Source organism: Sturnira hondurensis, unplaced genomic scaffold (assembly GCF_014824575.4).
Source record: "Sturnira hondurensis isolate 20B ecotype Veracruz unplaced genomic scaffold, ASM1482457v3 Scaffold0004474, whole genome shotgun sequence".
NCBI lineage: Eukaryota > Metazoa > Chordata > Mammalia > Chiroptera > Phyllostomidae > Sturnira > Sturnira hondurensis.
Genome location: NW_028077105.1, coordinates 13,610,407 through 13,625,752, shown reverse-complemented (window position 1 = coordinate 13,625,752; position 15,346 = coordinate 13,610,407). Strand labels below are relative to the sequence as shown.

At 35.9% G+C, this 15,346-nt stretch overlaps 2 protein-coding genes across 2 annotated transcripts in view; both read right to left on the bottom strand.

Annotated features, from left to right (window-relative positions):
• Positions 1-14,777, bottom strand: part of LOC118986781 (triadin-like) — a 49,433-nt gene extending 34,656 nt beyond the window's left edge. The window contains exon 1 of the mRNA XM_037045878.1: positions 14,693-14,777. Within this exon, the coding sequence (XP_036901773.1) occupies positions 14,693-14,777 (85 nt within the window). The remainder of the gene's footprint in view (positions 1-14,692) is intronic.
• A 182-nt stretch (positions 14,778-14,959) lies between these two features.
• Positions 14,960-15,346, bottom strand: part of LOC118986780 (triadin-like) — a 64,565-nt gene continuing 64,178 nt past the window's right edge. Inside the window, exon 12 of the mRNA XM_037045877.1 lies at positions 14,960-15,096. Within this exon, the coding sequence (XP_036901772.1) occupies positions 14,960-15,096 (137 nt within the window). The remainder of the gene's footprint in view (positions 15,097-15,346) is intronic.

Below are 15,346 nucleotides of genomic sequence, written 5' to 3'. Positions count from 1 at the left end.
GACATGGACAACAATGTGCTGACTGCAGGGAAGAAGGATATGGGAGGAAGTGAAAGAGGATATAAAGGGGATAAATAGTAATGGAAAAATATCATAAAATTAAAAAATAAAATACATAGCTCTGAAAACACACACACAGGAAGTAGATGGTTATGTGCTAATGGACGCCAAGATTGGAGTGATGCCTCTACAAGCCAAAACACACCAAGAATTTCTGGCAAACAAAAAAGCCAGAATAGGTATGAAAATATTCTGCTCTACAGGCTTCAAAAGAAGTGAGACTCTGCTGACACCTTGATTGTGGACTTCTAGCCTCTAGAACTATGAGAGGATAAATTTTCATTGTTTAAACCTATCCAGTTTGCAGTATTTTATTCCAACCATCCAAGGAAACTAATAATTTTGGTACTTGGAAGTGGGGTGAATTGTATACTGGGTTAAGGCTGGAAAATTTTTGAGGCACTTGATATTAAAAGCCCAGACTACCTGGAAGAGATTATTTTTTAATACTTTATTTATTTATTTTTAGAGAGAGGGGACGGGAAGGAGAAAGAGTGGGAAAGAAACATCAATGTGTGGTTATCTTTCATGTGTCCCCTACTGGGGATCTGGCCTGCAACCCAGGCATGTACCCTGACTGGGAATTGAACTGGCAACCCTTTGCTTCACAGGCCGATGCTCAATCCACTGAGCTACACCAGCCAGGATGGAAAAGATTCTTGACAGAAAATCAACATTAAAGACTATTCTTCTGAGGACTGAGAAAGGAGTGAGGGGAGCCATAGCAGAAGCTTCTGTCTCCTTAGAGAATACATATGTCATCATGAACAAAATATTGTTAGAAATAAGAGTGTTCCATGTACTTCTAAGATCTCAGAAGGAAAGGAGGAACATGTTATTGGATGATGAAGAAAGAGTGATCTTTGTTATAAAGTAGGAGAGAACTTGGCTGAATTATGCTCTCCTGTGGTTTGGAAGGTAGAATTTGTAAGTGAAGAGCCTGGATATTTAGCTGAGGAAGTTTCCAATCAAAGTGTCAAATGGTCAGCCTAATTTGTCCCTGCTGCTTATAATAAAATGAGAAAAGGAAGATAAGTTGAGGGATGAACTGTTAAGTAAAAGCAACCAGCATTCGACAAGTTGGAATATTTTCAGTCTACCTAAAAAGAGTGAAGGGAGACAGGGCTGATGGTGTAGCTCGACAAACTTTTGCTAATGTGGACAAAGAATAAAGGTGAGACTTTTGGATACAATTTGCCATCTCAGCAGAAAGAAAGACCTGTGGAGGACTTTTCTGTCCAATGGCTTGGCCCCCCATTAACTAAACTCAAGCCTGGTCATGTTTTTGAGAATACTATATAAGCAAAGAAAATGCAACCTGGATAGAAAGGGACAGAGAGGGGATGAAATAAAGGAATAATGACTCTGAGGACAGGACAACAGATTCAGACCTGGGCTGATGGGACCTCCTCAGGAGCGGAGGGCAGGCCTACTACCTCCGTGGGCCAAGAGAAGAGAGCCCCACCCTACCAGGTCCGGAGGGCCTAGCATTGAGCCAAAAAGATTTTCTCAGGCTCTGAAATCTGATGGAATTTTCCCACTATGTTTTAGATTTACTTGGAAACTGTGACTCATTTCTTTCTTTCCAATTTCTCCCTTTTGGAATAGAAATGTTTGTCCTATTTCTGTCCCACTGTTTTATTTTGGAAGCAGTAATTTGTTTTCTAGTTTTATAGATTCACATATGGAGAGGAATTTTCTGCAGGAAGAATCATACCCTAAGTTTTACCCATATCTGATTTACAGAATGAGATTTGGGACTTTGAACTGATAAAATTTTGGATTTGGAGTTGATACTAAAATGACTGAGACTTAAGGATTGTGGAATGTATTTTGTACCACATGAGTGACATGAATTGGAAGGTCACAGAGTGGACCTTTATGAACTGAATTGTGTCTCCCCAAAAGATAGGCTAGAGTTCCAACCTCCAGAACTGCAGAATGTGACCTTATATGGAATAGGGTCATTGTAGACACAATGAGTTAAGAATTTATCATATGGCAGTAGAGTGGGTCCTTAATCCAATACGACTGGTATCCTTAGGAGAAAAGGAGAAAAGGTACACAAAAGAGACCAAAAAGAGAGAGCAGATACCCATGGGATGATAGAAACTAAGACTGGAGTGATGCTTTGACCAGCCAGTGAACACCAGGGATTGCTGGCAAAGACCAGAAGCCAGAATTTGAAAGGACTGATTCTTCCCTACATGTGTAAAGAAATGCATAGCTCTGTTGACACCTTGATCACCGACTTCTCATTTCCAGAGCTACGGGAAGCTGTATTTCTGCGGTTTTAAGCCACCCAGCTTGTGGTATTTTATTAGTGCAGCCCTACAAACCTAAAACAGCCAGGGAACATGAACCAAGATTTAAACTCTTATGAGAATCTGTTTTTTTCTCTTAAAAAAGTTTCTGCTGCTTACTAGAGCCCTCAGAAATGTTTATCTTACTCAGAAACCTTCAGAAAAAGAGAAGAGGTAGAGCAGCTATATTTTTTTCGATGAAATACCTATGCCCTGTATCTGCAAATAAAAGCAGCAAAATAGTGGTTTTGTAGGACACAACTGAATTAGTCAATTTTTTTCTGTACTATATAAATTTCTCAAGACATTTTTCTCCTAAGAACAGGTAGTCCAAAATATTCACTATGTTCGTTTTATTGCAAAAATTTGTCAAGGATAAAATTTTAGAATAATATTTACAGTAGGACACAAATTTGCAAAGACATGTTATGCTATTCATCATAAGTATGGAATGATGTAAGCATGAATCTATACATAAAATGTACATACCTAGCTTCTCTTCTTTTTTTAATTGTGGCTCTGAAAACATATACACAGTAATAATGAGGATTATATAAAGATACTTATTTCTTGTACTCATGCATACAGGGGTGGGCGAAAGGGGTTGACAGTGGTTTGTATGGAAAGTAATACAACAATTAATAAATAACAAGACAAGAACAGACCCTGTGTTTCCTGCACTCACAATGTAAACCTACTTTTGCCAACTTTATTTCTTTTGCACATTATTCAGTTTTTCAATATGCCATGTTAATTTTATCTTATAATTACAGAAAATTAATATAAACCGACAAATAGAAGTTTTTATTATCATCACAAGAGTTATTTTGAGAAAAATAAAATGTGAACTAAAATTTCTAATGAGAAGTTAATTAAAGGTACTGATTTGTACCTTCAGTGAGTAAAGGGTGAAGGAAAATATTAGCACAGTGTATCTGAGAAGAGCACTTAGCATGATAGGTACATGGTACACTGATTTAAACAAAATATTCAGTGATGGAATTATAAAATGATTAAAAGCATGCATTTAAGATTTGTTTCTTTCATTCATGCATTCACTCTGGCATGCACGCTACATACGTGGAGGCTTAGGCTTGACTTCTTTGCCTAGAAAGAATTTAAAAAAATGTAAGACCAAGTCATTTAATTCTTACTGAATTGTCATCAAATGTGATAGAACATCATAAATTTGAAAATCAAAATCAAACAATATACACCCTAGCCATTCTTCCTTATTAAAATTTTATAGGCTATGAAACTTAATGTTCACACCAAGTTACTAATTTAAAACTTATTTTAAATAATAAAACACTTCGTTTAATTTCACTGCACCATTAAAGAATAATTTGTTCACAAACTCATGTGCAATGTTAACTTTTTAATCTTATATTGATAAAGGATTGATTGAGGCACTACTTTTAACCTTTTATTATTTAAGATGAAAAACCCAAGACAATTTTTTAATTTCTATTAACATTGTCTGGATGTTATCTGTCCCTGTGTAATACATTAAAAATAATTGCTAGTGAATTTGTAATTCTTTATGACTAAAAATACATAATTTGCTTTTCTGGCATGAGCAACCCTAGTGCAGGAGTTGGTAAATTTACTTTGAAAGGTCAGATATTACATGTTTTTTGGTTTGGGGCCATGTAATCTCTGTTGCAGTTACTCACTCTGCTATTGCAGCCCAGAAACAGTCATGAACAGTGTGCAAATGAATAGGAATGACTATGTTCCCATAAAACTTTATTTACAGACACTAGTGGCCAGTGTATAGGCCAATGTTTGATAACTTTGCTCTATCCATAGTCCGTTTTAATTTTCTTTTTTATCTTAACGAAGATTGTGACAGTAAAAAATAAATAAAGGAGGCTGAAAGTCAACCTAAAATATTCTCCATGCTCTCCCATCCCTACTCAGTTGTTCACGGAGTCCTGGTGATTACACATCCTAAATATATCTTGAGTGTAATTCCACTTTTCCACTTGTACTTCATGCCCTCCTCAGTTTCTACCTACATTCTGGCCTCAAATACATCATTTTCATTTCCCAGTTTCCTCCTTTACCTGATGCCCTTTGCCCCTTCTTGCAAGCTTTTACCACACGGTGCTCATTTAAGACTTGGCTCAGCAGTTCTATCCCTCTGGCAACCTTTCCTGAGCTCCTTCCAGGATGGGTTATATGTCTCTCATCTTTACTCTTAGAACCCTATGTAATCACTCTCCCTACCCATGGTAATTATTTGCAATACTTTGTAATTATTTACTCATGTGTCTCCCCCAAATAATTTGTGAAACTCATTATGCAGGGACTGCAACTATCATCTTAGTATTTTTAGCACTTGCATTGTCTCAAACACAGTCAAACATTGTCCTTAATGATCAAGTGGAAACTCCACGGAAACGGAGTGTTCCTCCGTTCAGTAAAGCACAAGCTAAACACACTCCCACTGACAACTTATCAAAGAACCTGCAAATACATTTGAAAAGGGTTTGCAAAGAGTTGTTTCAGAAGAGTGGCCCTTCTCTGAAATATATCAACACAAATCTTTTATTTCTTTTCTTTACATAGCAGGTTTTTCAAAATTGTGCATGGTTGCCTTGCTTTGAGATAATTGAGAATAAAATGGGAAAGATTATGTATGGGATTTCTCATTAATATTGGTTATGATTATTTCACCCAAGAAAAGGAGACAATTATACCATGTTTAGGTGTAACTACTGAGTAGTTTTGGCCTGAAATACAAAACTTATTGAAGACCATTTTCAGTTGAATAGCACTACCTGGTGCGGCATGTTTAAATCATTAACATTTACTGAACTGTATTACCCTAAATACCTCTCCATGACATTCTGATTCTCTAAGTGGGTGTTAGAAAAGAAGAAGGAAATAATAAGAAGTGATGTAAGCCCAGTGAGATCTAACCCTTCTTTTTAAAGGTCAGGCCATAGAGTAAGGAGGGAGTGTTCTTGAGGGGAAAAGCAAAGGAAAATATCTGAACTTTGATGGGCCGTCTAAAGTGCCAGGCACAACCCCGAGGTACCCCTTTTCCTGCTCTGTTTGTTATTGGTGACACCGATCTAAGTACCTGAGCCTGACGCTATTTCATTATAAAACCAGAGAGATGAAAATAGAAGAGATGGGTAGTTCATATTGTTTTTTTTTCCTACTACATCCAAGTAAATAGTCTCATTTGCCTTCCTTAAGGTGTTTCATGTTATTCAGAGCTAAATTTGAACAGCATATGAAAAGAAAAGATTCCTTATGTTTGTCCAAAGAGGTATTTAAAAATATTTTCTTCTGGAATTTGATTCAATTATTAAATGTCATACCTGTTTGAAGTATCACAAGTGTGAAACATTTCTTCACAGGCTTGTGAAATATTTCCATTAAAAAATATCACTGTGTTGATCCATACATTGAAAAAAAATACTTGAGCTAAGAGCATTGTTTTAAAAACTGGGTGATATACTGAGTATTATAAATAATATGAAAACATGTTTAATCATAGCAGAAAGAAAAATGCAGAATAAAATAATCTTAAATAATTAATGAAAATGACATATTTTGGAATAGCAAAGAAGATACAAAGTAAGAAATAATGTTGACCTGGGGAAAACTAGATTTTTGTCCATTTTGTAATATTCTATCAGATTAACTCACAAAGTAGCCTGGAAACAGAAGACTCTAATAGAGTTGACATCTTCACAGGCCAGTGTCTAAAAGCTTGCGAGTTTTTGTTTTAATTTAGAAGAGTGAGGCCATTAGCTTCCTTTGTAGCAAGTCTAAAAGCCTTCTCTGGCGCATTGTTTTTGCCAGCCTGGAAGGTCTCCATTCAAATCTCATTACTACAACCTTTCTCAATTAGTTTTTAAGTTGAGTAAAATTGAGAAGGAGGGTTTTCAGGAAAATCTTTATTAAAGGAGCTAAAAGACCATGTTTTTTTTTAATTTGCCTGAACAAAGAAGAAAACAAATTCTGGGGAAAGACTGAAAACTAAGAATTATGACTTTTGGAAGAGTGAAATATATTTATTGAAGAAATAAAAAGACAAACTATCTGTATATTGAATAATAATACTTCATTTACACCCATGCATGAGCAGAATTTAGTAGTTTTACATGCAGCTGACTTTCTGCTTCCTTTTTCTTAATGAGGAGGGCTTCCTTAGAATCCACAAGGCATGCGTCTCTCCTTTCAACTAGCTGAGAAAAATTGTACCTGACATAAATTTATTCAGCAGTTATTAATAATATTGTACTTGATTGATTAACTGAATTGGCTAAGAAACATTTTATCTCCTAATCTCTGGAAGATAAATTTATTCAGAAAAATTTTAATTTTAAGACTACAGTACTGAAGTCACCATTACAAATAAAAAAGAGAAGTTTTTAATACATAAGGGGTTAACATTCAGAGGTTAGGCATAAAAAGAGGTTACATCTTTTTTAATTAAATAAAAACTGCTTTTATTTTCATAAGCTAAATGGCTAACATGGTTCTCTGTCAGATTTTAAAACACTCTATCACATTTTAATTCTGGAAAATTATCTCATGCACTTATTAGTATACTTTATGTGTAGCACATTCAATATTAATTTGTGCCCCAAACCATGATAAGCATTTTAAATGAAATATTTTAACACAGTTACTCTCATGAGACCAATTTTCCCATTTAATACTAAAACATTAGTATTAGAAGCAGGCTTCCGTGTCATTCGACTCTATAACTGTATTCTTACATTGGTTTATTAAAAAACATTTACTAAGCTCTTACTATGTGCCAGGAACAGTTTCAGGCACAGGATACAGGAAATAACCCGACAAAGATCCCCACCCTAAGGAATATGTAGCTCTGCTGTGTCATTCATATCATTTGGATTTGCTATCTAAATATTGCATTAGGTTCTGAATTCCAAATAAGTGTACCACCCCACTAACTTTTTTGTTTGTGTTTTCCACCAGCATCTGCATCTGTATATTATTCTGGGAATAGAATGGTAATAGACTATTTGAGGTTCTATCTTTTGTAGTAAACTATATCCAGAATCTGTTGGCAAGAGAAAGGCACTCTTTATTTAAGGTTACACTTTGACCTTAAGGTCAAAGAGGAAAATTTGTGACATTATTAAGTCTTTCACTCACTGCCTTACAAATCAAACTGAGTTATGAGTGATGTCATGGATACATTGAAAAAAGTCAGGTCCTCCTATTTGTGAATTGGGGATCCATTGGGTCTTTATTTCAGTGTCTTTGCCTGTAACATGGATGAAATGTTGGGACTTAAATATAAAATCATTATGAGATCAAATTATAGTATGTATACATGTGAGTAAATCCTCTTAGTTAACAGATAAATTACTCCACCAATGTAATTATTTTATTTTCCAGGATTTGGACTAGTAGGTACTCAATAAATGTCCTTGAACTAACATAGTAGTGATCATTAAATTTTTCTTGATACATTATGTTTGTTTGTGGTAATAAACCCTCTTTGAACATTATAATGGCACATACCTGATGGCTACTGAATAAACATTAGTGTATCTCAGAAACAGTGGTTACCTTGTTGTCTATAGGAATACTTATGAAGTACATACCGCCTTGCCACATTCTAGCAATTGCTCATTGCTCCATGTCAGCATAGCTTAGTATATATTTTTACCTGAAAAATAATGGGCACCTTCTCCCCTAAGGATTTACAGTAGTTTTCTAGCAATTTTTGTTGTTATAGGAAAAAAAATAAAATGAAATTTCTGGATAGCAATGTCCAAGTATAAATTATACATGTGAGCATATCTTCATTGCTCTAATTGCAACACAATTGAACATTGTTTCAAGCCTGTCTCATTTAGATTTTCTAGAATGGTTGCCACTAATTTTTTAAAAAACGATTATTTTTGCTTTGCTGTGTCCCCAGATCTTTTAAATAAGTGTAATATATCATTTCTCAGTGTGTTCAACTGAACACACCACTATTATATATAATATAATATATATAATATAATATAATATAATTGCAGTATATTATAATATACTGCAATATAATATAATATAATATAATATAATATAATATAATATAATATATATGATATATAATTGTTGAATAACTTTAAGAAACATTGGGTGAAAAGAAGTCCAGCTATTCTTTTTACTGTTAAACCTCCCAAATATATGCATATATATTATGAACTTCAAAAGCTTTTCTTAAACTTATGTAACCTCAAAACTCTTTTATGAACCAATAATATAACTAGGCTTCTATGCAAAACACTTTGCAAAAACAAGTCTAAGAAATAGCTTACTAGTACTGTAAACATCCCTCCCTTTTATAGTAGAAAAGAAAATCTCTATTAATAGCACTTTACTGAATTATACTAGTAGTTGAACTGTATAAAATTATACAGTTTTTAAAGGAAGGATTTAGTTCAAGGTTTTAAGGTTAACAGAGTTATATGAACCACTGGGGAAATAGTACTCAAGGAAACTGATGTAACAAATAAGGAGTTTTTTGTTAGAAAGGAAATGATTTGATCTTGGTGGTAATTAAACAAACCGAAACAATTGTAGGTGTTATAAACATGAATCCATTACGACTCATGTCTTTAAAATGGAATTAGCCTACGTTTTTTGCATTTTTTCCATGTATTATTGTCATTTATAGATAGTGTAACACTGTAGACTTACAAAGACGATTACTGTTCCCTCTCTATTTGACAGAAATCGTTTGACCTACAGTTTCTCTGGTGTCACATCTGCCTCTATTTTTACTCTGCCATGCTGTTTTCCTAACTAAACAGTTGCACTCTCATTTTCCTTTCAGGCAAGATTTAAAAAATAGTCTGCAATGTATACAAAGTATGTAAGGTATATTTTTCTGGCCCCTGACCTCCAACTAAATACCTCAAACTATAGTAAAAATAGGAAAGCTAGATCCCTTTTATTTCCACTAAACTGCTCATAAGATCGTCAATAACTATATCATACATTCCAATGAATACTTTTCAGTCTTTATCTTGTAAATTTCTGCTGAATTTGACACTTTAACAGCTTCTTCCCCTTTGATATTCTTTCCTTCCTGGTTTCTTTAACTTGAGGAAATACTTCCCCCACCCTTTATGTTTCTGTTTATTATTTGTTTTTTTTTCTTCTTGCTCTTTAACTCCTTCAGGATCTCCTTTTCCTCTATCCACTCCTTAAATATTAGTATTGTTCTTGGTTTGCTTCCTCAGTGCTTGGTCTTCACCTTTGTCACACACCTCTTAGAAGATGTATCAGTAACTCTCGTCCTTTAAGCCAGCACATCTTTGCTGGGACGTCCAGATCTGTTACTGTTTTCTCACCGGGTGCTTGATAAACATACCTAAATGTGTATCCTATAGGTACTCCTAACTCCAAGTTTCTCTCCCCCACCCCACCCCAATTAGATTACAAACCCTTGGAGGGTAGGAACTTGACTGTATTCACAAACATGTTTTTGTATTTAACATATTGTCTAGCCTATAACAATTGCTTAACACAAATTTGTATAAGTGTCAAACATTTACATGAGAGGTACAGCTTTCTTTTTCTAAATGGAACTTTCATTTTTGAAATTCCAGTCACAGTATATGACACTACTGTCTACATTCTTACTCTTCCAAAACAGAACCAGGGAGTTATGTGAATTTTCTTATCCCCCCCAAATTATGACAATTTTACTTCCTAAATACTTCTTTAATAGCTCTTTTTCTTTTTTTCCTATTAATGTTCTATAAAGATTTTCTAATAACTCTAGAGTTTTAGTGCAATAGTCTCAATCCATCAGAAAAGTAATTTCCTGAAGTTATCAGCAACCTTTTTATTTTCAATTTCTGTGATTAGTCCAAATGAACAATTTGTAATTCTAAGTTAAACTCTTACATCATTTTGCTCAAAAACTCAATTGTTTCTGATTTCCATTAATAGCAGAACATAGCCCTTATTTCCTAAGTCACGGTTTTCTAGCCTTCTAGCCTCACCTACCGTAATCATGCATTCATGTTCATACTTTATGTTGTCCTGAAGGTGAAATCCTTGTAGCTCCCAGGGCTACTCACTGCTTCCTGCCTCCAGCTGTGGCCTGTGCTTCTCTCTGCCTGGAACACCCTATTTGGACTGCCTTCACCTGCCTATTTACCCTTCTCTAAGCCCACCCCTGTGTTTTCTGCCTTTTGAAATTTTTCCCTGAACCAAAGGCCTGTAGCAATATAGCTTTCCTCTATGTTTGCAAAGCACACTATGCACAACTTTTCTTGTTTGTTTGATTTTAATTACTTATTCCATTTTTGTTGATAGTACTGCTTTATTAAATGATTTCTGCTTTCATACAACATATTTCTTGAGGGTTAAAATTTGTTAGCTTTACATCCCTAAAATCCAATGAAATACTTAATACCTGATAGGAATTCAATAAATACTTATTCAACTAAATTTAGCCATTGACTCCATCATAATTTGAGATTTAATTATTTTTATAATTTATAGAATGTTATAGACTGCTCTGTCTGGTTCTAGGAATTGTAGCTTGATCCCTGTGGCTAAGGGTGAGAGACGACCTTTGGAGTGTCAGCTGCAGAAGACAAAGCTTGTCTCTGGTAGCAAATGCTGCCTCAGTTTCCTCTCCCTGCCCCCAAAGCTTGGTCGGAAGTCAATGACAGGTAAGACCCCTCACAAAGGAGGGACCACCTAAGCCAGACTTGATCACTTGGGAGGCCGTCATGGAAGGACTTTGGGGGCTGCAACAAAGAGCAATGGACTCTCACCCCCCCAGCTTTGAGATAGCCCGAGTCCCCTTGTTCTCTGGGAGAACCACTTCCTGGCTCTAATCCCCTTAAGCCTGAATACCTGATGGGGAGGGGTGCAGCTCCTTGCCTTGCTAGAGTGTGTCCTGGGGGAAAAAATCTGGCATCACAAAGACTTCCTGATAAACCTGTGAAATCTGCTCTGCTAAGAGTGCTTTCATTCATATGTTAAGGGTTTGAGCAGGAAACCCTAAAACTCTGTCCCTGACAGACTGACTCATGCTCAGATTTTTTTGAAATGTTATTTACTGTTTGATCCTTGCTGCCTGGTATTCCTGTGTATTAGAATCCAATAAAAGGCCCTGCAGGAGCGGGCTCGAGGCCTTTTTCTCCTCAGAGAAAGTGGCCACTGCTGCTGGCCTTTTCCTCTGAGAAACTGGCCACTTCTCCTCCCCAACAGATCACATCATGTCTCAGTCATATTTACTCTCATCCGTGTCACACGGGGGGGACTTACGAGGAAAGTCGCCCCCACAATAGAAGTCTTGCATAGCGCATATTTTCTGGTTAATTTAAAGAGGTATTTAAAGTATTTAAGTACTTTATATAAAGTGTATATGTAGGAGAGACAGAGGCAGGGACATAAAGTACACCTTGACACCCTCCTGTCTGTCTACTCTGTTAAAAGATCCAGTTAATAAAGTTTACGCACATATTTCTCTTGCAGGATCCCTATGGTAATTTTAAAATAGATATCACAATGTATTTATTCTCTATAATGACAGAGAGAAATTGAATAAAGTAACAAATTAGAAGTTTCTTAAGTAATATAAGCCACAGTTGGTTTTTTGGCTAAGTCATTAACTTTTTATGTCAACAGCTTAGACAGTTGATAAAAATATAAAGATATTTTACCCTTGACACACATGTTCTTCTAGGAAAATGTGTGTTTATTTCTTCCTTTTAAGCTAGAATGAAAGCATAGGGGAGCCCAGGGCTCTTTTGCCTGTGCTGTCAGGAGAAAACAATGGTTCTTTCCTCGGTAATTGTTGAAATGAGCCCAGAAATCACACATGCAGTGAGGTAGTGGATAGACAATGCAAACCTGTGCTCAATGAGTGTAAGGACCACTCTGCTAGTTAGAAAGCAATCGTTCAAAAACATATGTCCACTTTAAACTAGCCAAGATGATGAGAGAGAGGCTTGATGTTATTCTTTCCTGACGATAAGATGTCTATGGATTTTATAGTAATACTTCTCAAATTTTAATGTCTATATTATTAACTTGATGATCGTGCTAAATCCAAATTCATCAGTTCTTAATGAGACCCAAAGTTCCACACTTCTGTTGCTTTGTGGACCACACTTGGAATCCCAAGGGTATAGATGAGAACATTTTATTTTTTTCTGTTTTTTATAGCTTTTTAAAACACTTTCAAGCACATTATGTAACATGATTCTCACGAGCTTGTTATACTGGCATGACATGTGTTAGTGGTCGCTCTACTGTATAGATAAAGTCTCAGAACTTCAGTAATTTGTTGTAAATCACTCCATATTTATTGTTCTAGAGTTTTTCTCTCTATAGCAGACTCCTTCCATTTATCTTTTAGATTTAAAAACTGCCTCTGTATGTGCTGTACCTCAACACCAAGACACGTGTCAAAAATAGGTTAAGAAATTACTAGCCAGTGTTGTTCCTTTTCATACATATAATCTTGTTGACCTGTTGTGGCTATGGTGGCTTTGGGGTGATAATTTTGTCCCAGAAATTAGAGGGGACTACCCAGCTCACAGCAAATACAATATAGGAATTTAGACACAAGTTTAGAAGAAACTCATTCAACAAACAGAGACACCACGTGATACGTTAGAGGAGAAGAGTACACATAGGCCAAGGCTGGCGAACTCATGGTGTGTGTTTATACCTAAAGAACAGTACTTGAGAAAGTAAACTGCCAGGACTGGAGGCCAGGTAAACAGGTAAGATGCGTTAGTTGTGGACTTAAAGTAAAAGGAAAATAGTTGAAAAACATTGAATAGATAACAAAATGCACAGAACTGACGATCTTTTTAAAATATCTCTGTGGGGAGGAGCAATGGTGGAGGATTGGACAACTGGGAGCTGGGTGAAGAAGTGTGTCACAGGCAATGAGCTAGCACTACAGTCAGACTTTTAGGAAAGATAACTCGGGTGGGCTTGTGTGTGGTGGAGCTTGAAGAGGAAATGGAAACAAGGTGGTTGATCAGGTCATGAGTTGTATATTTTTTCAGTCAGGAAAAGATGAAAACTAGAACTGAGATCTTACTGGAAGATAAAAATGAAAAAGGAGAGAACAAACTTGGGAGACGCGGACTCGGCACCTGCTTGGACACTGGGCTGTGAAAGAGGAGAAGCCGTAAATGACTCAGAAGTTGAAGTCACCATAACTGAAGGGTGAGTCTTGAATTCTATTTTTTGAGATGAGGCATAAAAGAAAAAGACAATGGAAGAGATGTTGAGTTTAATTCTAAACAAAACGAGGTGTGAGCAGAATAACCATGTGAAGATGTCGATTAGGTGGCTACAAAGGTAAGTATAGAACGCTGAAGGGTTTGTTTATAAACATTAATTTAAAAATGAAAACATTATTGCTTATTATTTATTATGTCTATTTATATTTTTAAATTATAATACTACTTATAATTAATGTCCATTGCTTCCTGAAAAGAACATCTAGCTATTCTCTAATTACCTAATGAAATTCATGTTCTACTTGTTATCATTTTCACTGGAGGCAGGGTAAAAAAAAAAGAATTCAGTGGCTAATGATATCATCTACGAAAAATAAATAATTATTGTAATGTCCCTCCAGTATTTAAAAATGTAGTCATGTTTTATTTTTATTTTATTTTTAACAGTGTAGATTGAAATTATTTCTTTTTGCCAAAATAGGCTTATTTAAATTTTTTTTTTGAGAAATAAGAGATGGTGAATGTGGTCAAATATTGCCTAAGGGTCAACATAATATGGACAAAAAAAGCATCCCTCAACTCCGACAACAAAGATGTTAGTGGTCATTTTTGCAGAAAAGAATTTAGGAGAAAAGCTCTCTCAGCAGAAGCCTCCTATTATACACTAAGCTCTAATTTAATCTATTCTTTCATTATGCTCTCAAAGCTCAGGGGAAATTTTTCTTCCTCATAATTAAGCGAATTCCCTCCATCTGCAGTGTGTACCCCAACACGTCCCATGAGTGGGGCAGTTCTTTCCTCATTAATATGCCCCTCTGGGTTTCCCGCTCCTCCCCTCCGTGGAGAGCGGCGCTCCATCACACGCCTGAAAAGAACAAACATCTCTCATTGGTTCCACCAGCTGGGAGATACTACCTTGTTCCCTTTAACAACAAACTCCTGGAAAAAAAGTTTCTGCTCTGCCTCTGCTTATTGTGAATAAATTCTCTGTTAAGTTCTATCAACTGGTTTCTACCTCCACTGTTCTACTGAAAATGCTCTCTAAAAGGTCACAGAGAGACAGGCTTTTGTCAGATAGAATGGCTTTTCTCTGCCGCCATGTCCCTTGACCTTTCTGAGACATTGTTACTGCTGACTTCTCCAGTTTTTCTTGAAAGTGTTTCACTTGGGATGCTGATACACTGTATTTCCTCATCTTCCGGGTGACACACTTTCTTCTCTTCACCAGGCCTGTAACCTTTCCAAGAAGCTGCCTTTCATTCCCTTCTCCTCCCCCTCCATGTTCCCTTTTCTAAAAACTCTAAACTTATGAATACAGAACCTAGTTGGAGGATTCAAAGTGAGGTTCCCCAATTTCCAAGTGTCTCTAGAATACTTTTACGGGGATGTCGCGTGAGCATCCGCACCGCCTGTCATTCCTTCGCAGCTTCCGTATTTGATCCCTTTCTCCATTCTCTCACACGTAAGACCTTGGAGTTGTGTATAGTTAATGTCACCCATTTTTTTTTCTTTTCCTGTGAAACAGCATGACAATTACTAACGCAGTGACAGCACCATACAGAGAGTATGATTATGTTTTTAAAGCACATATATTTATATAACTGAAAGAACATACAACAAGATGATAATAGCATTTTAAATGGCTGCAAATTTCTGTGCTTTTAAAAATTTAATTCCTGATAACTCCACGTTGAATATTATTCATGACTGTAACTTATTTCGAAAGTAAACAAAATTCACTTCCTCTCTACTTCCTTTCTGTAC